Source organism: Mesoplodon mirus (genome assembly GCF_964341445.2).
Source record: "Mesoplodon mirus genome assembly, chromosome: 7".
Classification (NCBI taxonomy): domain Eukaryota; kingdom Metazoa; phylum Chordata; class Mammalia; order Artiodactyla; family Ziphiidae; genus Mesoplodon; species Mesoplodon mirus.
Window position 1 is genome coordinate 115152692 of NC_138983.1, and position 27798 is coordinate 115180489.

The 27798-nt window shown below is 34.6% G+C and overlaps 1 protein-coding gene across 5 annotated transcripts in view; it reads left to right on the forward strand.

Annotated features, from left to right (window-relative positions):
* Positions 1-27798, forward strand: part of CWF19L2 (CWF19 like cell cycle control factor 2) — a 208314-nt gene that overhangs the window by 121209 nt on the left and 59307 nt on the right. For all 5 annotated transcript variants that reach the window (XM_082627372.1, XM_082627375.1, XM_082627373.1 and 2 more), the window contains exons 14-16: positions 10891-11007; positions 15954-16109; positions 18064-18144. In XM_082627372.1, the coding sequence (XP_082483498.1) occupies positions 10891-11007; positions 15954-16109; positions 18064-18144 (354 nt within the window). The remainder of the gene's footprint in view (positions 1-10890; positions 11008-15953; positions 16110-18063; positions 18145-27798) is intronic.

Here is a 27798-nt window from a genome sequence, read left to right on the forward strand (position 1 = left end):
TTCTCTAAGAGTTTGATAGTGTCTGGCCTTACATTTAGGTCTTTAATCCATTTTGAGTTTATTTTTGTGTATGGTGTTAGGGAGTGTTCTAATTTCATACTTTTACATGTAGCTGTCCAGTTTTCCCAGCACCACTTATTGAAGAGGCTGTCTTTTCTCCACTGTATATTATTGCCTCCTTTATCAAAGATAAGGTGACCATATGTTCGTGGGTTTATCTCTGGGCTTTCTATCCTGTTCCATTGATCTATATTTCTGTTTTTGTTCCAGTGCCATACTGTCTTGTTTACTGTAGCTTTGTAGTATAGTCTGAAGTCATGGAGCCTGATTCCTCCTGCTCCATTTTTCGTTCTCAAGATTGCTTTAGCTATTCGGGGTCTTTTATGTTTCCATACAAATTGTGCCACTCTTATTCAACATAGTTTTGGAAGTTCTAGCCACAGCAATCAGAGAAGAAAAAGAAATAAAAGGAAGCCAAATTGGAAAAGAAGAAGTGAAGCTGTCACTGTTTTCAGATGACATGATACTATACATAGAGAATCCTAAAGATGCTACCAGAAAACTACTAGAGCTAATCAATGAATTTGGTAAAGTAGCAGGATACAAAATTAATGCACAGAAATCCCTTGCATTTCTGTACACTAATGATGGAAAATCTGAAAATGAAATTAAGTAAACATTCCCATTTACCATTGCAACAAAAAGAATAAAATATCTAGGAATAAACCTACCTAGGGAGACAAAAGACCTGTATGCAGAAAATTATAAGACACTGATGAAAGAAATTAAAGATGATACAAATAGATGGAGAGATATACCATGTTCTTGGATTGGAAGAATCAACATTGTGAAAATGACTCTACTACCCAAAGCAATCTACAGATTCAAGGCAATCCCTAATTCTTATATGAAGTAAATAATTATTGTGTACCTGATGTATACCAGAACCTAAGTAGTCACTGGGGATAAGTAGAAAATCAGATATACTTGTGGAGCTTGTATTCTAGTGAAATGGAGCAGAGAATAAAAAATGCAATTGTTTGCCCTGATTTAAGAAAGTGTTGTTATGAAGCAGATATAGAGAGGAAATGTAATAAAATAATGGGAGAGTATTTTTTGCGAAGGTGGTCTAGAATGCTTCTCTGAGGTATCTTAGTAAAGGTATGAAAGATGAGAAGAAGCAAGCAACATGAAGATATGAATGAATAATATTTCAGAAAGAGGTATCAGTGAGTGAAAAGCCTTGAGGAGGAAATAAGGCAGGCATTTATGGAACAGAAAAAAGATCAGTATAGCTGGAGTGGAGTGAGTGAGAAAAATTGGTAGGAGCGGAAGTTGAATGAATGCTAGTTTCAGGAACTAATAGTTTGGGGAATATACATATACATATTAATTAATTTGTTTGTTGTGTATACATACTTACACATACACACACACACAAGCACCTGTGTAGCCAAAGAACTGGCATTGACTTTTCCATTCCAATTATAGTCTTTAATATCTTTAGGTCATTAAGACAGTCAATTTATCAGTTTGGATTTTGGTTTCTTTATTTCCTTACCCTTTCTTTTTCTTTCTTTTCCTCTAAACTTTATCAAAAATAAAAGTAAAAAGTTTCATTCAAAATTTAATGAATCAAAAACCCCACCTTAATCACTTACTTGTATTAATTTTTCCATGTTCTTTTCTAGATTGTTACATAAACATTTGCATTTTCATAATTGTGACATTATATATAAATATTTCATTCCCCTTTAGTCTAGTCCCTACCTTTAAAAAATGTAAGAATAAAGTAAACATAAAGTAACACAGAGTTTTCAATAATTCTTTTCAAGAAGTTTGGGTTTTTCTCAATGACTTCATTTTCCCTAATGCACTGAAGACAGGCCAGGTCCAGGGGAGGCCAAGAGGTGTGAAGTGTACAAACCTTTTTTTAGCCTTCTGCTTTATAGGCCGTGTCCCAAAGTAGGCATTTCTCAATTAACTAGTTAAAGGAAACTGTTGGCCAGTAAAGAGACATTTTCTATTTCTTCAACTCATATATTATTTCATACATTCCTTTTCCTATTCTCAGTTTTCCTCTTCTGCTGTGAGGTATCCATATTTTCCAATTAGAGATTTCTAAAGGTATTAAATCTTTTGCCTTTAACTTACTGAGCATTGGCTGATCTGTTTCTTCCCTCTCAGACTAGTTGTTTCATTCTGGTTTCATTTAATACCATTTGAATCTCTTTTCTTGGTCTATGCTTTATTATGCTATCTTAGCTTTAAAAACTGCTACCTAGCTTCAGCCTTTCATCCGTGAATATTTTAATATAGAAATGTTTGAAATATTGGTTCGAAGGAATTTCATCTATTTGCTACAATATCTGACTGCTTATCCCATCTATTGTAGCTAATAGGTTATTTTATTAATCTGAATAAACAGAAATTATTCCTTTTAGTTGTTACCTAAGTTAATTATATATGATTATGAGTTTCTAAGGAATTACTTTGCGTTAGGTAGTAATAATTAACAGTATTCTAAAGCAGTTCAGCAATTCTCACTCTAGCTTAAATTTCTAATACTTAAAGTTAATGTCGTAAATCCAAATGTATTAATGAAGCTATGTGAGTACTCATTAGAGTCAGACAGTTATGTAAGTTTCTGATCATAAATTGTCCCTGCCTTCTCCCTCTTTCTTAAAAATAAAAGTTATCTCTCCCCTTCTTGTCTTAACACTATCCTTTACTTAAAAAAAAAAAAAAAGTACTTTGATTTTTAGAGCAGTTTTAGATTTACAGAAAAATTGTAAGGCAGTACAGAGTTCCATATACCCTGTGCCCAGTTTCCTCTATTATTTCCATCTTAACATTAGTATAGTAAAATTGTTACATCTAATGAATCAGTACTGTTTTTTGTTTGTTTTACTTAATATAGTTGATATACAATATTATGTTAATTTCAGGTGTACTATGTAATGATTTGACATTTGCATACATTATGAAATGATCACCATGAGAAGTCTAGTAACCATCAGCCCCATACAAAGTTATTACAATATTACTGACCATATTCCTTATGCTGTATATTACACCCCCATGACTTATTTATTTTGTAACTGGAGTTTTAATACCTTTTCATCCCCTTCACCTATTTCGCACCTCCATCCCCAAACACTCCCCTCTGCCAACCACCCATTTGTTCTCTGTATCTATGAGTGTGTTTTTGTTTCATTATGTTTGTTCATTTGTTTTGTTTTTTTGATTTCACATATATGATTTCACATATAAATACCATATATATGGTATTTATCTTTCTCTGTCTAACTTATTTCACTTAGCATTTCAATCCATAGTGTTGCAAATGCCAAGATTTCGTTTTCATTATGGCTTATACTTCATTGTATATATGGTACATATATATATATACACACACACACACACATATATATATATGCACACATACATATATACCATATCTCCTTTATCCATTCGTCTATTGAAGAACACTTAGGTTTTTTCTATATCTTGGCTATTGTAAATAATGCTGCAGTGAACATTGATATGTATATATCTTTTTGAATTAGTGTTTTTTTTTTTAGGTAAATACTCAGAAGTGAAATTGCTGGATCATATGGCAGTTTTATTTTTAATTTTTTGAGGAAGCTCCACACTGTGTTCCATAGTGCCTGCACCAATTTATATTCCCACCAACAGTGTAGCAGGGTCACCTCTTGTCCACATCCTCACCAACACTTGTTATTTGTTTTTTTGATGATAGCCATTCTGACAGGTATGAGGTGGCATCTCATTGTGGTTTTGATTTGCACTTCCCTCATTGTTAGTGATATTGAGCATCTTTTCATGTGTCTGTTGGCCATCTGTATATATTCTTTGGAAAAATTTCTGTTTGGTCCTCTGCCCATTTTTTAATCATTTGTTTTTTTGGTCTTGAGTTATATGACTTCTTTTGTATATTTTGGATATTAACCCCTTATCTATCATTTGCAAGTATTTTCTCCCATTCAGTAGGCTGCTTTTCATTTTGTTGATGATTTTTTTCACTATGTAAAAGCTTTTTAGTTTGACGTAATCCCATTTACTTATTTTTGCTTCTGTTTCCCTTACTTGAGGAGACATATGCAAAAAAATGTTTCTAAGATCAATTTCAAAGAGTGTACTACTTATAGTTTTCTCTAGAAGTTTTCTGGTTTCCGGTCTTACATTTAAATCTTTAATCCATTTTGAATTTTTTTTTCATATGGTGTGAGAAAATAGTCTAGATTGATTCTTTTGCATGTACCTGTCCAGTTTTCCCAACACCATTTATTGAAGAGGCTATCTTTTCCCTTTTGTATATTCTTCTTTTGGTGTAGATTAATTGAACATGTAAGCACGAGTTTATTTCTGGGCTCTCTATTCTGTTTCATTGATCTATGTGTCTGTTTTTAATGCCAGTACCATTCTATTTTGATTACTATAGCTTTGTAGTATAATTTGAAATCAGGAAGTGTGATACCTCCAACTTTGTTCATCTTTCTCAAGATTGTTTTGGCTGTTCAGGATCTTTTGTATTTTTATACAAATTTTAGAATTATTTGTTCTAGTTCTGTAAAATATGCCATTGGTATTTTGATAGGGATTGCATTGAATCTCCAGGTTGCCTTAGGTAGTATGGTCATTTTAAACAGTATTACTTCTTCCAGTCTATGAACACAGAATTTCTTTCCATTTATTTTTGTCATCTTCATTTTCTTTCATTGATGTCTTATAATTTTCAGAGTATAACTTGTTTACCTCCTTGGTAAGATTTATTTATAGGTATTTTGTTATTTTTGATGCAACTGTAAATGAGACTGTTTTCTTAATTTTTTCTTTCTGATTGTTTGTTATTAGTGTATAAAAATGCCACAGATTTCTGTGTATTAATTTTGTGTCCTGCAACTTTACTGAATTCATTTATTAGTTCTAATAGTATTTTTGGTAGCATCTTGAGGACTTTCTATATATAGTGTCATGTCATCTGCAAACAGTGAGTTTTCTTCCTTTCCAGTTTAGATTCCTTTTATTTCTTTTACTTATCTGATTGCTGTGGCTAAATACAAATGGCAAGAGTTGGCTTCCTTTTCTTTTTATTTTATTTATTTGTTATTTTTTAATTGAAATATAGTTGATTTACAATATTGTGTTAGTTCCAGGTTTATAACATAGTGATTCAGTATTTATATAGATTATACTCCATTTAAAGTTATTACAAAATAATGGCTATATGTCCCTGTGCTGTACAATACAGCCTTGTTGCTTATTTATTTTATACATAGAAGTTTGTATCTCTTAAACCCCGATCCCTATTTTCCCCTCCCCCACCCCTCTCTCCACTGGTAACCACTAGCTTGTTCTCTGTATTTGTTTTATTTTATTCATTTGCTTATTTTATTTTTTTTAGATTCCACATATAAGTGATAACATACAGTATTTGTATTTCTTTGTCTGACTTATTTCAGTAAGCATTATACCTCTTAGATCCATCCACATTGTTACAATTGGCAGAATTCATTCTTTTACTATGGCTGAGTAATATTCCATTGTGTGTGTGTGTGTGTGTGTGTGTGTATATATTACATCTTATCTATTCATCTGTTGATGGACACTTAGGTTGCTTCCATATCATGGCTATTGTAAATAATACTGTTGTGAACATTGGGGTGATGTGTCTTTTCAATTATTGTTTTCATTTTCTTCAGATGTATACCTGGGAGAGGAACTGCTGGATTGTATGATAGTTCTATATTTAGTTTTTTGAGGAACCTCCATACTGTCTTCTGTAGTGACTTCCAATTTACATTCCCAACAACAGTGTACAGGGTTTCCTTTTCTCCACATCCTTGTCAACATTTGTCATTTATAGACTTTTTGATGATAGCCATTCTCACAGATGTGAGGTGATATCTTTATGGCTTTGATTTGCATTTCTCTGTTGATTAGAAATGTTGAGCAACTTTTCATGTGCCTATTAGCCATCTGTATATCTTCCTTGGAAAAATGTCTATTCTAGTTTTCTGCCCATTTTTCAATTGGGTTGTTTTTTTTTTGATACTGAATTTTATGAACTGTTTATATATTTTGGATGTTAACCCCTTATTAGTCATATAATTTGCAAATATTTTCTCCCATTCAGTAGGTTGTCTTTTCATTTTGTTGATGGTGTCTTTTGCTGTGCAAAAGCTTTTAAGTTTAATTAGGTCCCATTTGTTTATTTTTTCTTTTGTTTCTTTTGCCTTAGGAGACTGATCCAAAAACATAAACCATGATTTTTGTCACAGAGTGTTCTGCCTATAGTGTTCTTCTAGGAGTTTTATGAGTTAATTTTTGCATATGGTGTGAGAAATTGTTCTAATTTCATTCTTTTACATGTAGCTGTTCAGTTTTCCCAGCACCCCTTATTGAGGAGACTGTCTTTTCCTTTGTATATTCTTGCCTCCTCTGCCATAGATTAATTGACCATAGGTTCATGGGTTTATTCCTGGGCTTTCTATTCTACTTCATTGATCTCTGTGTCTGTTTTTGTGCCAGTACCATACTGTTATGATTTTACTGTAGCTTTGTAGTATCAACTGAACTCAGGGAGCGTGATACCTATGGTTTGTTCTTTTTTTCTCAAGGTTGCTTTAGCTATTCAGGGTCTTTTATTCTGTGAAAAATATCATGGTTATTTTAATATGGGTTGTATTAAACTTGTAGATTGCTTTGAATAATATGGACATTTTAACCGTGTTATTTCTTCCAATCCGTGAACACAGGATATCTCTCCATTTCTTTGTATCATCAGTTCCCTTCATTAGTGTCTTACAGTTTTCAGAGTATAGGTCTTTCACATGATTAGTTAAGTTTATTTCTAGGTACTTTCTTCTTTTTTATGCAGTTTTGTATGGGATTTGATTTCTTGCTTTCTTTTTCTGATAATTTATTATTAATGTATAGAAAAATAATAGATTTCTGTATATTAATCTTTTTTATCCTGCAACTTTACTGAATTCATTTATTTGTTATAGTAGTTTTTTGTAGCATCTTTAGGATTTGATGTGTATAGTATTGTGTCATCTGCAAACAGTGACAGTTTTACTTTTTAATTTGCAGTCTTTTTTTTGTCCTTTTCTTCTCTGTTTGCTGTGGCTAAACACAGATGGTGAGAGTGGGCATCCTTTTTATTCCTGATCTTAGAGGAAATGCTTTCAGCTTTTCACTGTTGAGTATAATGTTGGCTGTGCGTTTTTTCATGTATGGCTGTATTATATTGGTGTATGTTCTCTGTATACCCACTTTGTTGAGTTTTTGTTATAAATAGGTCTTGAATTTTGTCTAAAGCTTTTTCTGCATTTATGGAGATGATCATATGATTTATACTCTTCAGTTTTTTTATGTGGTGTATCATGTTGCATCAAATACAATCTTTTGTTTCCTCACTTTCAGTGTGTATGTCTTTAGATCTGAAATGAATCTCTTGGAAGCAGCATATGTATCATTCTTGTTTTTTTTTACCAAATTAGTTGCTCTGTGTCTTTGTTGCTATTTTGTTCATTGTTTTCCTGTTGTTTTTTATAGTTCTTCTCATTCCTTTCTTCTCCTTTTGCTCTCTTTCCTTGTGATTTGATGACTGTCTTTAGTGTTACATTTGGATTTCTTTTTCTTTTTTGTGTATCTATTACTGGTTTTTGATTTTTTAGTTACCATGATGTTCATATGTAACAACATACATATTTACATATATATATATAAAATCTTCATTTTAAATTAATGATCTGTTAAGTTTATACTCATTCTAACCACACTACATTTTACTGCTCTCCCCCCAACATTTAATGTTTTTGTTGTCATATTTTACACCTTTCTGTTTTGTGTATCCCTTAACTACTTATCGCACGTATGGATAATTTTTTTACTTTTATCTCTTAACCTTCCTACTAGCTTTGTAAGTGGTTGATCTACTACCTTTAATGTATGTTTGCCTTTCTCAGTGAGACTCTTCTTTTCATAATTCTAGTTATGGCCTTTTCTTTTCTCCTTAGAGAAGTCTTTTTATCATTTCTTGTAAAGCCAGTTTAGTAGTGCTGAACTCTTTCAGCTTTTGCTTATCTTTAAAACGCTTTAACTCTCCTTCAAACCTGAATGATGACATCGCCAATCAGAGTATTGTTGGTTGTAGGTTTTTTCTTTTCATCTCTTTAAAGATATCATGCCATTCCCTTCTGGCCTGCAATTTCTGCTGAAAAGTCAGCTGATAGCCTTATGGGAGTTACCTTATATGTAACTAGTTGCTTTTCTCTTGCTGCTCTTAAGATTCTCTCTTCATCTTTAATTTTTGCAATTTTAATTATAATGTGTCATGGTGTAGACACATTGGGTTCATCTTGTTTGGAAGTCTCCATAGCTTCCTATACCTATATCTGTTTCCTTCTTATGGTTAGGGAAGTTTTCAGCCATAATTTCTTTGAATACATTTTCTACCCCTTTTTCTTTCCCTGCTCCTTCTGGGACCCCTATAATGTGAATATTAGTATGCTTGATGTTGTCTCAGAGGTCTTTCTTAATTTATCCCCATATTTAAAACCCTTTTTTTTGTTGTTGTTCAGCTTGAGTGATTTCCACTACTCTGTCTTCCAGATCTTCCAGATCTCTGATCAGTTCCTCTGTATGAGTTCCTCTAAATCAATCTACTGTTGATTCGTTCTAGTATATATTTTTCTTTTAGTTCTTGTATTCTTTAGTTCTCTTTGATTCTTCTTTGTATTTTCTAACTCTTTTTTGAAATTGTCACTGTGTTCATCCCTTCTTCTCCCAAGTTCAGTTAACATATTTATGATCATTATCTTGAACTCTTTATTGGGTCAATTGCTTATCTTTGTTTAGTTGCTTTTCTTTTTTTCCTGAGGTTATGTCTTGTTCCTTCACTTGGGACATTTCCTTCATCTCCTCATTTTACCCAATTCTGTGTTTTTTTTACTTGGTGCTAAGTATGTCAGTTACTTCTCCCCATCTTCAGAAGCAGCTTTATATAAGAGACATTCTGTGGGACCTGGCAGCATGCACCCCTTTGGTCACCAGAACCCTATTCCTAGGGGTGCCCCCTATATGGGCTGCATGTACCCTTCTGTTGCAGTAGGGTCAACTTCCATTGGGGAGCTGGTATGTGGGGCTGAACCCCAGCTTAGTTGGCTGTGGTGCCTCTTGGCTTGACTTGCAGGCCTGCTGGAGTGCAGGGTAGGCTTTTCTCATGGTTGTCTGTTTCAACCTATGGGATGTGGGGCTGCTGCTGTCTGCTGGTAGGTGGGGTAGGCTTCTCAAGTGGTTCATTGCATGCCCAGCAGGGCTCAGGGCTGATGCCAGTTTGCTGGAGGACAGGCCTGGTCCTTGGCACTAATAAGCTAGAGGGAGGATTCTGAAATGGTGCTTGCCAGTGCTGGTGTTACTGAGGTAGAATGAGCTGCCAAAAATGGCTGCTGCCAGCTTTTCTGTCCCCAGGGGGAGTCCCAATTGCTTCCTGCCTGTTTCGGAGGCTCTCCAAGAGCAGCAAGTGGGTCTGAAACAGGCTCCTTTCAAACTAGTGCCTCTGTGCTAGGACTCAGAGCATATGAGATTTTGCAGACAACCTTTAAAAATCGAGTCCCTATTTCCTATTGCCCTTGGGATCTCTCACATATGCAAACCTTGCAGGCCTTCAAAGCCAGACATTCTGGGAGCTCATCTTCATGGTGCAAATCCCCTGCCTGGGAGCCCAGTGTGGGGTTCACACTCCTTGCTTCTTGCGGAGGACCTCTATAATTGTAGTATTCCTCTGGTCTGTGGGTTGCTGACCTGGGGGTGTAGGTCCTGACTAAAGTGCATCTCCAGCCCTGTTGCCTGTCTCATTGTGGTTCCTTCTTTATGTCTTTAGTTGTGGAGTATCTTTTCTGCTGGTCTTCAGGTTGTTCTTACAGGTAGTTGCTCTGTAATTAGTTGTAATTTTGTTGTGCCTGTGGGAGGAGGTGAGCTCAGGGTCTTCCTAGTCCAGCGTCTTGGCCACCTCTTCAGTGCTTATTCCTGATATTGTTTTTAATTGTGGATATTTTGGGGATTTAACTGTAAATTTAAGTAGATAGCCATATCCACATACACTCCTAGTTTCTCCTCTTACAGTGAAGTTTTAAAAATTTACATAATCTTGTAAAGCAATTAATAAATAAATTTATTAATTCAATTAATTATCTTACATAAAATTTTTCTAGCTAAAACCTAGCAAAAAATTATAGAAAATAGGATCAAGCCTCTTGAAGAATATTTATGGTTCTATGAACACCTTTTCCTCTCTACATGTATACTAATTGACCTTTTATTTTTAGACAGTTTGTGTAAAATGAAAAAAATAGTACCAGCTTGTAGGTAATACATGTATGTAAATAAATAGAACTTAACCAGTTCTGTAAAGCCATACAGAGGTTATTTTTCTTTTCTCAGCCAATGAGAGAAGTAAGACCTGATTAATAGGCATCAGTTTAACTTCCGTATCATTACAAGGTCATGTATTTCTTTTATTTTTGCAAAATTTGTGCTGTTTCAAGGGCTTTGAAGGCATATAGCTTTCTCAGGTGAAGGATAAAGTGTCATTCATTCTACCCTTTGGTAAGCTTAATCTTTGAGGTATAGCAGTCAAAACTGAGACTTATGCAACAAATTTCTTGTTATTGAAAGATAGATTCATGGATTTTAAAATTTTAAATAGTGAACGTCTTTAAAATATTAAACTATAATATATTACTTATGAGCAGGTTTATTTTATTAACCGTTAGCCATGTTAACCTACGAGGGGCTCATATTTCAGAACTGAGAATAAACAGCAGTAACATTTCACCTTTGCATCTTTTTTTCCCATAGGTTTATTTATGTTTACCCAACTTTCGATCTCTTACTGAAGGGCACTGCTTGATAGTCCCTTTGCAGCACTATAGAGCAGCTACCTTATTGGATGAAGACATCTGGGAGGAAATTCAGGTCAGCATGATAATGCTCATGATCATTGTAATGATCAAGAGCAGTTTTTACACACTATTGTGATAAATTCTAACAAGTTTTATGCCTTCATTCAATGATTTTACTTTCTGAATTTAAACAAGTATACATTTCCATAGTTGTGTATATCTGTGGGTCATGATGTTTTCACCACTACCTTTTTACTTTATTGAAAGCTTTAAATAAAAATATTTATTGAGGTATAATTGTCATATAATACAGTAGTTCCAGGTATACAACTGAAAGCTTTTGTCTACTAAATAAACTATGATCAAGTAATAATTATTTTTACTTTAAAAGAAATCAATGTAAGATTTCTAATACTTGTTTTCGTGGAACATGAAATAATCATTCTTACCACAGTAAGCTAATAAATTACAGCCAAAGGAAAGATGTTTTCAGATAATAAAAAATAATTTTTGGAACTTAGTGGTTTACATTTAGCAATTGTCCTATTTTCCTGTAATGGCATTGACATTTTCTGCTGCTGTGTTTTTGTCATGATTTTGTTACCAGCTTTAATTTCCATACTCTTCCCTTATAGCCTTTTGGATTCAGGGATTGTGTGTGTGTGTGTGTGTGAATGTCTGTGTCTGTGTCTGATCTTCAAGAAATTGAAAGGCACAACATGGGTGAAATTGCTGCTGAATTGCAAGACCTTATAATGACCAAAAGAGAGAGAGAGAGAGAAAGGGAGGGAGGGGAGGAAGGAAGGAAGGGAGAAAGAGAGAGAGAGAGAGAGAGAGAGAGAGAGAGAGAGAGAGAAAGAGAGAGAGGAAGAGAGAAGGAAGGAAGGAAAGGAGGGAGGGAGGTCCTGTTTTTCTAATGACTGACAAGTGAATAGGAGTTATAGGAACCCCTAGTTAGAAAACATGAAAATTTTAAGACTTCTAAAGAGACTAATACTAGTCTTTGTATCATGCTGATAAAGATGCCAAGAGAGGAGATATTTTGACTGTATTTCATGAAATACCATCTTTTAACTCCCTGAAATCTTTAAGTTTATGCTGTGAAAGTTAAAGGGCAGACTGTTTTAATGCATCTATGGCCCAGCAAGGGTAAGAGTGTGGATAAGTGTATTTGATGTGAAAACAATTTTTCTTTTTCTAATAGTGGATGCCAGTGCAATAAATAATTTAAAGTGGAAAGTGTTGCAGATTTAGTTTTCAGGATTATTTGGGGACTTTTCCAGAATGCTTTTTAAAAATGTATACATGCAAAACTGATTTAACTTAGAGCAAAAGTAAAGTGCCAGAAAGATTTTAAGTTATACAGGAATCTAGTCTGTATGTTATATGTTTCTATAAGAAATTAAGTTACTTGATGAAAAACACTGAGTTGGATAAAGAAGAAATTTATTCAGTTCAGGAGATACTGAGTGCATGAGTGTAAGATAATGCAGGTGTTGTAAGAAATGCAGAGATAAAATCACTCATTAATTCTGCCCAAAGTTGTGGTATATACTAGTATAGGTTACATTATGGTTTAGCAGGTTTTGTAAGCCAAATGCATTATAGAAAATTGAGTGAGGGAGGAAAAGCCAAATTTTTTATGTAAATAATGGCATTATAGCTCTCTTTTGTGATAAAAGAAGTTGTTAGAAGGTTTAAATTACTCTACGATAGTGAATGAAGAAAATATCTGAATTGTAGCTTATTTAAAGAAATGTACTTTTTTTCAATTTTTGTTTTTACTTTCAAATATATACAAAAACTCAAATTAATTATGCCCTGGTTAATACCCTTATGGTCATTCACCTCTTTTAGAGAATATATGTTAAAAATGATTTGACTTAGCAAAAAATTATGTTTGCAAATTCAGGGGCCACTTCCTTCAAGTAATTTTTATCACCATCCTCTAGTAACATTTAAATTTAATTTTAGACCTTGTGTTTAGTAGAATATACAAAGATATTCAGCAGCGCATGTGGGAATAATCACAGATTTCTAATGATAATATCTAAATTTTTAGTTTTATTAAATATATAGTGAAACTTGTTCCCCTTTAAGTTTATTCTTATCAGTTTGACAAATGAGCTTGAACACATGTTATAGTCAGACACTGTAGGTCCATTTTTTAAATATCAAATTAGCGGTATGGTGGTGGGGTTGTTAATGCTTATCTACAGTGGGCTTCACTGTGGGGCCATTTCAGTGGAAAACTTCCAGTGTTAGTACCATTAGGTCTTTTTCTTGGGACTACTCAGACTCTCCAGAAAACACTCTTTCGATCTCTTGCCTAGAGCATCTATGTCTGCTTTCCAGTGTTCTGGGAGCTGAGTTGGGAAAGAAGGCTGGTGTGGCAGAATGTCAGACATTTAAGAACACTAAGTAACATTTTTTTATGATGCCCCTGTTTTCAGACTGTATACTCTCAACTGTGGCTGGTTTTCCTAGCCCAGCAACTTTGTTGTTTGCCTTCTCCAGAAGGTTATCCTATAGTGTTCTGCTGGTGTGGAGGAGGGGATCTGGTGTGTTATTTTTTTTCAAAAGACTTTCATCTGTGCCATCTGTTTTTCATTACACCTTCACCTCTAGTTCCATAATTCATTGGTGCTGCCAATTCCTGAGCCTTTTGAGGATTCTGCAGTGCAGCATGAGTTTCTTCTTTACCATCCCTGCTAAACCCCCTCCTCCTATATCACCCAACTGTGAACCAGCTTTCTAGTGTTTAAGTCAGATATTATGGGGTTATCTGATTTTTAGTGTATTTTCTCTCATTTTCTTTGTTCTAATAGCTTTATGCTGTTTTGAAAATTATCTTAATGTCATTTTTGAGGGGTCACTTCATGAAGGGTGTAGAATTAAATGTGTATGTTCTGTACTATCGCATAACATTTATCTTTGGATAATCTTATCTTTAGACATGTTCTATTTAGAAAATTTGAATAAATTGTAGTATTAATATTATATCATCAGCCCTAAATAGCTTTGGTATCTTTAATGAAAATACTTTAATATTTATTTTAAATTCCTTTACTCGTGTTTCTCTGAGTTTTTTGTAATGTGATTTGTAATGTGTAAGAATTGTAACACTCGAGTATAGATTAATTAAATATATTGTAAGGAATATAAGTCCAGATGTGTTAACTAAATGAGGAATTGCAATTAGGTGAGTAATCATAGTTTAGAAACATGGAAAATAGTGATTACCTGAAGGATGAAGTGTTTTCTACTAGTAACACGGGAATTTTATTTCGCCCCTGTAACATGAGATCTCTACATCTCTGTGAAGCATAAAATAGTTTTGTATCTTATGATAATGAACTAAAACACTTTCTTCATTGTTTAGTTTTCATATAAATTTTAAAGAATGCATATTATTTAACTATGTATAGTGTATTTGTTGTATTGAACTTGGGGAAATCCTGCTTTAATGGAGGTGATAACCTCAAATTATACCATTAAACTCATATTTTTAAATTAAAGTATTTTATATATATATATATATATGAATTACTTAAAAGTGTGTATTGTCCTCCTTGAGGCTATAAGTATGATGTTTATATATTTTATAATATTTAACTATTCTTGCATCACTACTACTTTAGTACTTTTGAGTTTTCATTTATAATCCATGACATCTTCAGTCTGTCTTCTTCGCTATTGTCCAGATAGACTCTAGAACAGTCATCCAACAGTTAGACCTAAATTTTACCACCTAAATGTGATTTTATCTCTTTTCTTATTTTAGTTTACTGGAACTGTTTCCAATATGTACATAATACTGAGCAGAGTGAGTTTCAGTTAAAAATATGTTGCTTAACTATGTGAAATTATGTGGTAGATTTAGAAAGTAAAGTAACTATAAGGTAACATTGTAGAGTTTAAACATTGTTTACTATTTTTTTATCTTAAAAAATGCTGAGCTTGGGGCTTCCCTGGTGGCGCAGTGGTTGAGAGTCTGCCTGCCGATGCAGGGGACACGGGTTCGTGCCCCGGTCCGGGAAGATCCCACATGCTGCGGAGCAGCTGGGCCCATGAGCTGTGGCCGCTGAGCCTGCGCATCCGGAGCCTGTGCTCCCCAACGGGAGAGGCCACAACGGTGGGAGGCCCGCGTACCGCAAAAAAAAAAAAAAAATGCTGAGCTTATATATACAGCTGTGGTTAGAAATGTAGAGCGAATCCTGTATCTGTTGCTTACTAGGTACCTTTTTAGTTTACCTCAAATTATAATTATTTGATTTTTTTTCCTACTTGTTCTTATTTTATAAAATGAGTGGAAAATAGAATAGTGATGAGTGATCAATAATAAGTGATCAGAGGAGACCTGGTTGGAACCCAGAACTCCCAACCCCTAACCAGCAGTAATTTGTAGCCTTTCTTCTTTTTGGGTGTCAACAAAGGCTTGAATGGAAAACCTGAACTTCTATCTCCACATGGCCATAACTAGGCAGGGTCTCAACAGCAACCTGGTTGAATCTCTAGGGAATTATGCTGAGTGAAACTTTGCAAGTGAAGGATCAGAAGACATATGAAGGGAACCAGCAAATGAAGTTACTTTGAGGATAGAAAAACAATTGGAAGTGAATTCTGCATGACTGTTACTGAATTTAAGGATGCCTACATGCTCAGAGTACCTTTTTTGGTTTTTGAATGTTTTCCTATGATTTTACTGTCAGTTCTATGTATTTTACCACCTAAATTTGATTTTTCTCTCTTCCTTTTCTTATTTTAGTTTACTGGCACTGTTTCCAATATATACATAATACTGAGCAGAGTGCGTTTCAGTTAAAGAAACATGTTGCTTAACTATGTGAAATTATGTGGTAGATTTAGAAAGTAAAGTAACTATAAGGTAACATTGTAGAGTTCAAACATTGTTTACTATTTTTTTTATTTTAAAAGAATTTATTATACTTTTTATTGTTTTCATATTTTGAATCTCTTCTCAGTGAGTTATTTACCTAGCCATTTTCCTCTCTTCAGATGTTTAGAAAATCATTGGTAAAGATGTTTGAAGATAAAGGATTGGACTGTATCTTTTTAGAAACGAACATGAGCTTGAAGAAACAGTATCATATGGTTTATGAATGCATTCCTCTCCCAAAGGAAGTGGGTGATATGGCTCCCATCTATTTTAAGGTATTGATGGATAGTCTTTACAGGCATACTTATTTTTTGCTATATTATGGTTTTATGAATAGTTATCTTTATTCTGATATTTTTCTCCTCTGTACTTATCAAATTTTATATCATATAAAGAAATGAAGTAAAACACAAAAAATTCTACTACATAAATTTCTGTAGAAGAAATTTGGGATTTTGACCTTTAAAAAGCATGCTTATTTGTAAGTATGAATATACTATCAAATGGTAATTTATAATTTCTATTTTAATTTCTCATTTCTCAAATGAAAAATCAAGTTCTACCTGGAAGTACTTTCAAGTCAAAATTGTGGTCATAACTCTAGAAAACTTATAATTTAAATTCCTTAGAGCCAAACATAGTTACATGCAAACAGTACAAATTACAATGGCTAAAAAAAAAAGAAAAAAATTACAATTGCAGAGACAAGTTATTGCTGCAAGTTTTAGTATTTAATACCTCATCATGCTTTTTGTAAAAAGAAACTAAAATCTAACCTTGACATACATCTTTGGACATTGTAATAAATGATTAGAGTTCTTAAGCAATTGTGTCATTATAATCAAGCAGGTTTAACTAAATAGCATTTGTTTGATACTGACCTGAGTGCAGTGTAATTTATAGACTAATATAAATTTGTAAATGTAGAACCATATATGAAATAGTAACATGTACAATTAAAGAAGAAGATAATGTTTTGTGAGGTGGTATAGAAACTTGCAGAGGCAACATTTAGACAATATAGGATGGTAAATTTTAATTAATATGGACTGTAAATCCCAATAAAAAGAATTATTTTAAAAAAGGATTATTAAACCTGTTAAGGTTGATGAGGTGGTGAAAATCAACTTTTCCTATAGAAATTTTTAAAAACAATCTGATTATTTGCTTTGAAGTCATGCTATTAAAGTATAGGAAAACAAGCCAGATAATTCCCAAATCCATGTCAGTCCTGTATTAAAGAGAATCAATTGAGAAAGAGATTATTATGCTTTCCTTCAATTTTTTTTTTCTCTTGTACTTCCTCAGTGAGCCCTAGGAGATTGTGACTATAGGTATTGAAGTACATAGGGCACAACATAGAGCAGCTACTGTTGCTCATGGTGGGTGACAGAAATGTCATCTCTTAGCAGAATGGTATGCCACTTTTATTTTGTATCTTTTATATGATCGTTAAAGATGTACTTATTTGATTTAGCTTCAATTTTATATTGAATGTGCTACATTATAGTGTCAACACAAGCAATCCATGTCTTTTAAATAGGGAGCAGCAGTATACCTGATGTATTTAAACTATGCTTATTTGAATGTTAATTTCACCTTTAAAATTTGCTCCATTAGTAATGATGTATAAAATGACATTATTTTATAATTATCACCATGGATTTTCTTTCTATTAAATATTTATTTACCATAAACACTAGTCATATTAATTAGCTTAGAAAGTCTTATAATTCCATGTCTATGTATTTTTTTCCATGCATTTTTACTCCTTTTTTCTATGGCCAGAAATAGTTCAAGTATTTGGTTGCCAGAAAGCACATAAATTACTGTTCTTATATACGGAAGAAGAACAATAAAACAAAATGAATTTATTTGAGTAGATGTCTATGAAGGGCGTAAGGAATTTGTGAACTTTATGTTCATAAATTACGTTCAATATTAAATTGCTTGGTCTTACTAAGGATTGTTTTTGTCATGTAAAGGTGAGCTAAAGTTAGTACAAGAGTTGAGAATGAGTAAAATACTATTATTTTGGCTAAAGATAAGACTTGTATGAAATCAAGAAATTCCAATTTCAAATAACAGAAATTAAAGGCTTAATTCATTCAAAATAATAACCTAACATGTACATTATACCTTACAATTAATTCGCCATATTACTTTACTATTAAACTCTTTGTATTTACTTGTGTATTACTTTTTAATTGACAAATGGCTATTTCTTAGAAAGCCATAATGGAAACTGATGAAGAATGGTCTATGAACAAGAAATTAATTGATCTCTCTTCAAAAGATATCAGAAAGTCTGTAAGTATTATTTTTTTTAAATATAAGAAATAACCCTACTGGTTAGGATCTTTGTAATTTCCATATCTTATTTGAGAAAGAGACCATTTGGCTGAGTGATCAAAGGTGAAGTAAATATAATTCCATAAATAAGTAAGAAATTATTTTCATCCTACATGGTCTAGCAAATCCTTATTTCTTTAATTGCTTATTTGAATGTTTATTCCTGATCTTTTGGTGCTCTGCCACTGTAGTCCCTATGATTGTTCATGATAACCATAAGACTCTGCCATGAAAGTTCCTCTTAACGGGATTCTCAGCCTCTTGGACAAGTGAGGAGAGATGCCTTCTTGTTACTGAAATTATAATGAGGAAAACATTTTCCTAAAGGCTCTATTTTGAACATGGAACTCTCTCTCTCTCTCTCTCTTTTTTTTTTTTTTTAACTTATACAAAGGTTCACTGTTATGGTCCTTTAAAACAGTAGTTGAGTTAGATGATGGGTACATTATTCTTTTAGAGACTTTACTAACCATGCTTCATAGTTTAATCTTGATTTGAAGATCAGATTTTAGATACAAGTTACCCTTAAGTTGAGTACTTCTGTAATGACCTCCCTCTTTTCTAGAAATACACATTAAATGGAATAGATATATAATAGAACTGTGGATTGCTTTTTCTATTTCAAGAGTATTATATGAATGTTTATTGAGTGCCTGCTATTTACCAGGCACTGTTCTAGATGCTTTTTATACATAATGGAACAAAACAAAGGCTTTGTGTAGCTTATATTCTAGTGCAGGAGTTGGGAACTGCACTCTGTGTGCTAAATCCAGCCTGCTGCCCGTTTGTGTAAATGAAGTTCTATAGTAATACAGCTAAATCCCTTTTTTTTTCTTAACATCTTTATTGGAATATAATTGCTTTACAATAGTGTGTTAGTTTCTGCTTTATAACAGAGTGAATTAGCTATACATATACATATATCCCCATATCTCCTCCCGCTTGCATCTCCCTCCCAACCTCCCTATCCCACTTCTCTAGGTGGTCAAAAAACACTGAGCTGACCTCCCTGTGCTATGTGGCTGCTTCCCACTAGCTATCTATTTTACATTTGGTAGTATATATAAGTCCATGCCACTCTCTCACTTCTTCCCGGCTTACCCTCCCCCACCCCCTGTGTCCTCAAGTCCATTCTACGTCTATGTCTTTATTCCTTTCTTGCTGCTACGTTCTTCATAACCTTTTTTTTATTTTAGGTTACATACATATGTGTTAGCATACGGTATTTGTTTTTCTCTTTCTGACTTATTTCACCCTGTATGACAGACTGTAGGTCCATCCACCTCACTACAAATAACTCAATTTCGTTTCTTTTTGTGGCTGAGTAATACTCCATTGTATATATGTGCCACATCTTCTTTATCCATTCATCAGTCGATGGACACTTAGGTTGCTTCCATGTCCTGCCTATTGTAAATAGAGCTGCAATGAACATTGTGTCACATGACTCTTTTCTTTTTTTTTTTTTGGCCGTACGCGGGCTCTCACTGTTGTGGCTTCTCCCGTTGCGGAGCACAGGCTCCGGATGCGCAGGCTCAGCCGCCGTGGCTCATGGGCCTAGCCACTCTGCATGTGGGATCTTCCCGGACCGGGGCACAAACCCGTGTCCCCTGCATCTGCAGGTGGACTCTCAACCACTGCGCCACCAGGGAAGCCCTGTTTTCTTTTTAACAAAAGCCGTTCTGAAGGTGTGAGGTGATATTTCATTGTGGTTTTGGTTTTGATTTGCATTTCCCTGATGATTAGCAATGTTGAGCATCTTTTCGTATGCCTGTTGGCCATCTTCATTTACTTTTTGGAAAAATATCTATTCAGTTCTTCTGTCCTTGTTTTAATCGAGTTTTTTGGTTTTTTGATATTGAGTTGTATGAGCTGTTTATATATGTTGGATTTTAATCCCTTATTGGTCATATCCTTTGCAAAAATTTCTCTCATTTAGGAGTTTGTCTTTTCATTTTGTTGATGATTTCCTTTGCTGTGCAAAAGCTGTTAAATTTACTTAGGTCCTATTTGTTTATTTTTGCTTTTATTTCATTTACTCTAGGAAACTGATCCAAAAAAATATTCCTGTGATTCATGTCAATCAGTGTTCTGCCTGTATTTTCGTCTAGGAGTTTTATAGTATCAAGTCTTAAATTTAGGTTTTAATCCATTTTGAATTTTGTTTTTGTATGGTATTAGAGAATGTTCTAATTTCATTCTTTAACATGTAGCTATCCAGTTTTTCCAGCACTACTTATTGAAAAGACTGTCTTTTCTTCATTGTATATTCTTGCCTCCTTTGTCATAGATTAATTCACCATTAAGTGTGTAGGTTTATTTCTGGGCTGTCTATTCTATTCCATTGATCTATGTGTCTGTTTTTATGCCAGTATCATACTGTTTTAATGACTGTAGCTTTGTAGTATAATCTGAAGTCAGGGAGCATGATTCCTCCAGGTTTGTTTTTCTTTCTCAAGATTGTTTTGGCTATTCAGAGTGTTTCAAAGGTACAATCTCCCAAGACTGAACTAAGAATATAAAAGATGAACAGACCAATTACCAGTAATGAAATTGAGTCAGTAATTTTAAAATTCCCAACAAACAAAAGTCTAGAACCAGATGGCTTCACAGGTGAATTCTACCATTTATCCTTCTGAAACTATTCCAAAAAATTGCAGAGGAAGGAACACTTCCAAACTCACTTTCTGAGGCCAACATCACCCTGATAACAAAACCAAAGATATCACAAAAAAGAAAATTACAAGTCATTATCACTGATGAACATAGATGCAAAAGTCCCCAACAGATACTATCAAAATGAATCCAACAATACATTAAAAAGATCATTCACCATGATCACGTGAGATTTAACCCAGGGATGCAAGGATTTTTCAGTATTCACAAATCACTGTGACACACCACATTAACAAATTGATGAATAAAAACCATATGATGCAGAAAAAGCTTTTGATAAAATCCAACATCCATTTATGATAAAAACTCTGCACAAAGCTGGCATAGAGGGAACATACCTCAACATAATAAAGGCCGTATATGGCAAACCCACAGCTGACATCATACTCAATGGGGAAAAGCTGAAAGTGTTTCCTCTAAGATAAGGAATAAGACAAGAATGTCCAGAGTCACCACTTTTATTCAACATAGTTTTGGAAATCCAAGCCATAACAGTCAAAGAAGAAAAAGAAATTAAAAGAATCCAAATTGGAAAGGAAGACGTAAAACTGTCACTGTTTGCAGATGACATGATACTATACATAGAAAAATCCAAAACACACCACCAGAAAACTACTAGATATCATCAATGAATTCAGCAAAGTTGCAGAATACAAAATTAATGTACAGAAATCTGTTGCATTTCTATACACTAACAATGAACTATCAGAAAGAGAAATTATGGAAACAATCCCATTTACCGTCACATCAAAAAGAATAAAATACCTAGGAATAAATCTAACTAAGGTGGCAAAAGAGCTCTATTCTGAAAGCTATAAGGCACTGATGAAAGAAATTGAAGATAAAACAAAAAGATGGAAAGATATACTATGTTCTTAGACTGGGAGAGTCAATTTTGTTAAAATGACCCTACCACCCAAGGCAATCTATAGATTCAGTGCAATCCCTATCAAAATACCAAGGGCATTTTTCACAGAACTAGACAAATAATTTTACAATTTGCCTGTAGTCTTTTTCTTTTCCCTTGCTGGTGAATTGGGACGGACAGTGTATTGAAAAACAAAACAACACCCCACAAATGTCCAATTCATGATCTTATAGAAAAAGGTATCTAATGTACATACATCTTTTGTGCTTAAGTTTTTCACTTCTCATATCATAATTTCGAATGCCATTGAATATTTTTTTAGAACATGATTTTAATGGCAGTTGAAAATATTTTAGGGGAGGGGTGGAATCAAAATGGTGGAGTAGCACGACGCTGAGCCCACCTCCCCTCACAAACACATCAAGACTACAACTACATATAAAACAAGTCTCACTAAAGGCGACTTAAAGACTAGCAGAACAGCTCTTCTGCAACCTAGACTGTAAAGAAAGAACCACACAGAGTCTGATAAGAGGGGAGGAGAAGCGATCTAGTTGGGACTGACTCCCCTAGAGAGTGACCTAGAGAGGAGAGAGATATCACATGTTTAGGATCTTCCTTGGGGAGCAGAGCATTCAATCCACACATTAGGCATTCCATCTCTGTGGTCCAGCAAGAGGAAGATGAGCCTGTCTGGGTTAGAAGAACAGTGGGGCTTACCTGAGTGCTGTAATAAATGGAAACTCTGCTCTTGAGGAGCTTGCACACAGACCTGCTTGCTCACAGTCCCAGGATGGAGGCAGCAGATTGAAAACTTGATGATGCTCTGGCCGGCTTGCCAGGACCACCCCAGTGTTCCCCCAAGTTTGCACTGGACTCCTACTCTAGCCCCTGCTGCTCTGCTGTTGCTCCCTGCTAAGGTCAAGGCTGCAGTTGCCAACAAGAGTGCACACACTTGTAGGGAACAGGACTTGGTTGGACCCTGGCCCTGCCTCTGACTAGGATGGGAGCAACACACTTGGGAAGGAATGGAGGCAGCTCAGTAGTGTGGCTCCAACTCCTCCAACCCTGATCTAGCCTCTTACCAAAGTACGTGCATCAAGGAAAAAGTGGAACCACTTCAAAGTGCAGCCCCAAGCCCTCAGTCCCTGACCATGCTCACAATTAAGGTGGAGACTGCCATCACACCTGGGAGAAGTGCAGGTTCCTCACGGCTCCTGCTTCAGCTCTTGGGCCTGGATCCCACCCCCAGTAGGGCAGTGACTGCCATTGAGCATAGGAGAAGGCCCAGCTCAAACATGGCTCTGGCTCTACCTCCCACCAAGGCAGTGGCTGTCAGGGCACCCTGGGCTTACTTCAGATCGAGCTCTCACTGAAACCACTGTGTACACACAAACTGCATTGGGATGCTCCCACACAAGGACATATCTTCAAGACAAGTATAGGTAACTCTTTGACCTACTGTCATGCAGACAGAGGAATATGTTTCAAATGAAAAAACAAGAAAAGAAAAAATGAATAAAACCCTACTGAAACAGAGATAAATAATTTACCTGATAAGGAGTTCAGAGCAATAGTAATAAGAAAGCTAACTCAACTTGGGGAAAAAAAATAAATGAACAGAGTGGGAATTTTAACAAAGAATTAGAAAATATAAAAAAGTACCAATCAGAGCTGAAGAATGTAATAACTGAAGTGAAAAATACACTAGAAGGAATTAACCAGAGATTAGGTGATATAGAAGAATGCATAAGCAACCTGGAATACAGAATAGTGAAAATCACCCAATCAGAACAGGAAAAATAAAAAAAAAATTTAAATGAGCCTAGCTTAAGGGACCTCTGGGACAACATCAGACATTCTAAATTTGCATTGTAGGGGTCACAGAAAGAGAAGAGAGAGACAAAGGGATAGAAAATGTATTTGATGGAATTTTGGCTGAAAACTTCCTGAACCTGAAGAAGGAAATAGATATCCATGTATAGGAAGCACAGAGAGTCCCAAAGAAGATGAACCCAAAGAGAACCACACCAAGACATATAATAACTAAAATGGGAAAAAATAAAGGTAAAGAGAGAATTTTAAAGTCAACCAGAAAAAACATTTATGACAAGGGAATTTCCATAAGGCTATCTGCTGGTTTTTCAGCAGAAACTTTGCAGGCCAAAAGGGAGTGGCATGATATATTTAAAGTGCTAAAAGGAAAAAACTAAAAAACTAAAGAGTTCATCAGTACTAAAGTGACCTTACAAAAAATGTTAAAGGGTCTTCTTCAAGTGAAAAAGAAAGGACCACAACAAGAAATAAGAAAATACAGGAAGGGAAAAACCTCACTGTTAAAGGCAAGTAAAGGCAGTGGATCAACCACTTAAATGAACAATTAGAAAGGTTAAAAGACAAAGATTTTAAAATTAAATATAACTACAATGAACAGGTAAGGGATAGGCATAAATAGGTAAAATATGACATCAAAAATAGAAAACATGAAGGGGGAATAAAAAAATATGGATCTTTTAGAATGTGTTTGAACTTAAAGGACTATCAGTTTAAAATGATAGATATAGATATACATCAACATACATGAACTCCATGATAACCACTATATATGCAGTATTTTTACTGGTAAGCCATCTAGTACCTATTGTAAGGTTGTTTTTTAAAACCTGGATATATACCTAAAATAAGTACCTAGAGGATTTTAATATTTTAAAATAACCAATATAGACAGTAAGAAACATACAGATTCTTGGAATGGTTGTTGTATATTCAACTTTGAAGTGTTTTCTTTTCTAAATCACCACATAGCGTTTTATCTGAGACTATTTGAGAGTAGCTGGGGAATGAACCAGATGACCTCTTGAGGTCACTCTTATCTTAGGATTTGATAATTATGCGGATGGAGTTGTGAAGAGAACTTGAGTATAAGAATAATTTCAAAGCAGGTCACTTTTTACAAGGTTAACAAACTTTCCAGTGTCTTTTTTAAATGATAATTATGTTTCTGAGTATGAAGTGAACAATCCTGATTTATTTTAACATTATTTTTATTCAGAAGAAACCCCATTATCCTTCTTTTAAAAAACTCTATATCCTTAGTAGTTTCATAAAGTATTTTATGTGTGTGTTGTGGATGTGGTGATTTTTTCTTCCATAGTGGATTCTTGGCTGTTAGTAGAGATTCACATATTTGTAATTCATTCTGATTCTCTGTTGATTTATGCTTTTATTTGTGTGAGTATAAGCTTCTCTTTTTTATGTCTATTTTCTTTACTTACTCTGGGGCTTTTGATTTCTTTGCAGTGTAGTGTGGAGTTCATGGAAATATACAAGAAAAACACATCTGAATGTTCATTGCAGGGGAGTTGCATAATAGTCAGTAACTTGTCAAGAAAGTGGTCTTTTTTCACAAGACAATTTTATTGAGATTTCACATGAATTCTTCCTCAACTTTTTAATATAATTTTTAAATGAAATTTTGTGATTACTATAGCATCTAAGACATCTCGGGTTTGACTTTCAGAACTAAGCAAAGTCCACCTCAAGGAAAATTTGGGTTTACCCTAAGACTGTCAAATATGAGGACAATTATAGGAAGTCAGGATTAAAATCTGGAATATTAAAAGGGGAAAGCTCAAATACTACTGTTTTCCTATCATCAATAAAATTTTTTGCTGTAATTCAGTCAGCACTCTTCATGGGTGGTACCAAAGTTCCAACTTCTATCCCTCTGGCTGGTCAAGGCAGGAAAAGGAAAGTGCTAAATGTACATATACTTTGATACTGGATCCTTTGCAATGCCTACTGACTCACAACTCTTCAGGCAAGACATTAGGTTGTACCTTTTGCAGCCTGCAGTGAGAGAAGAGTTGCTTGTGGCAGCAACTGTTCTTTGTTTAGAAATAATGTGTTCATTTTGCCATCTTGGCAATTATGCCATATGTTGTTGAGCTCTGGTATGTATTGATATATACAAATTACCACAAACTTAGTGCTTTATAAACAACACATTTGTTATTTCATAGTTCAGAAAGTCACAAATATGAACTGGGTTTCACTAGGCTAAATCAAGGTGATAGCAGGCCTACTTTTTTTTTTTTTTTTTTTGGAGGCTCTCAGGGAGAATCCATTCCCTTGCCTTTTTCAGTTTCTAGAAACCACCTGGATTCCATGGCTTGTGGTCCTTTCCTTTGTGTTCAAAGTCAACCAGTATAGGATCTTCCACTCTTTCTCTGACTCTGACCCTCCTATCCTATGCTATATAACCCAGGATAATCTCCCCATTTCAAGATCCCTAACTTAATTGTATCTGCAAGGTCCTTTTTGCCATATAATGTAACATATTCATGGCAAATATGGGATAGGAACATTGACATATTTAGGAAGCCATTTTTTCTGCCAAACACAGTGTAATACAAACAAAAAACATGGGCAGTGTCGCCATAAATTGCTTTCTGAAGTTATCTCTTCCTCGAAGTACTGTTCTTTAATTAATGTAGTCTACAACATTAATTTAGCCATTCAAATTCATGTCTCACACATGTTGATCTACTACAGATAGCAAAAATATTTTAATGATAATAAAGGCCATATATGACAAACCCACAGCCAACATCATCCTCAATGGTGAAAAACTGAAACCATTTCCACTAAGATCAGGAACAAGACAAGGTTGCCCACTCTCACCACTATTATGCAACATTGTTTTGGAAGTTTTAGCCACAGCAATCAGAGAAGAAAAAGAAATAAAAGAAATCCAAATCAGAAAAGAAGCCTCTTCATAAGTGGTGCTAGGAAAACTGGACAGCTACATGTAAAAAAATGAAATTAGAACACTCCCTAACACCATACACAAAAATAAACTCAAAATGAATTAAAGACCTAAATGTAAGGCCAGACACTATCAAACTCCTAGAGGAAAACATAGGCAGAACACTCTATGACATAAATCACAGAAAGATCCTTTTTGACCCATCTTCTAAAGAAATGCAAATAAAAAAAATAAACAAATGGGACCTAATGAAACTCAAAACTTTTGCACAGCAAAGGAAACCATAAACAGGATGAAAAGACAGCTCTCAGAATGGGAGAAAATGTTTGCAAATGAAGCAGCTGACAAAGGATTAATCTCCAGAATTTACAAGCAGCTCATGCAGCTCAATATCAAAAAAACAAGCAACCCAATCCAAAATGGGCAGAAGACCTAAATAGACATTTCTCCAAAGAAGATATACAGATTGCTAACAAACACATGAAAGAATGCTCAACATCACTAATCATTAGAGAAATGCAAATCAAAACTACAATGAGGTATCACCTCACACCTGTCAGAATGGCCATCATCAAAAAATCTACAAACAGTAAATGCTGGAGAGGGTGTGGAGAAAAGGGAACCCTCTTGCACTTTTGGTGGGAATGGAAATTTATACAACCACTATGGAGAACAGTATGGAGGTTCCTTAAAAAACTAAAACTTGAACTACCATATGACCCAGCAATCCCACTTCTTGGTATATACCCTGAGAAAACCATAATTCAAAAAGTCATGTACTGCAATGTTCATTGCAGCTCTATTTACAGTAACCAGGACATGGAAGCAACCTAAGTGTCCATCGACTGATGAATTGATAAAGAAGATGTGGCACATATATACAATAGAATATTACTCAGCCATAAAAAGAAATGAAATTGAGTTATTTGTAGTGAGGTGGATGGACCTAGAGCCTGTCATACAGAGTGAAGTAAGTCAGAAAAAGAAAAAGAAAAACAAATAGCGTATGCTAACACATGTATGGCATCTAAAAAAAGAAAAATGATCATGAAGAACCTAGGTGCAGGATGGGAATAAAGACACAGACCTACTAGAGAATGGACTTGAGGACACAGGGCGAGGGAAGGGTAAACTGGGACAAAGTGAGAGAGTGGCATGAACATATATACACTACCAAATGTAAAACTGATAGCTAGTGGGAAGCAGCTGCATAGCACAGGGAGAACAGCTTGGTGCTTTGTGACCACCTAGAGGGGTGGAGTAGGGAGGATGGGGGCGAGGGAGGCGCAAGAGGGAAGAG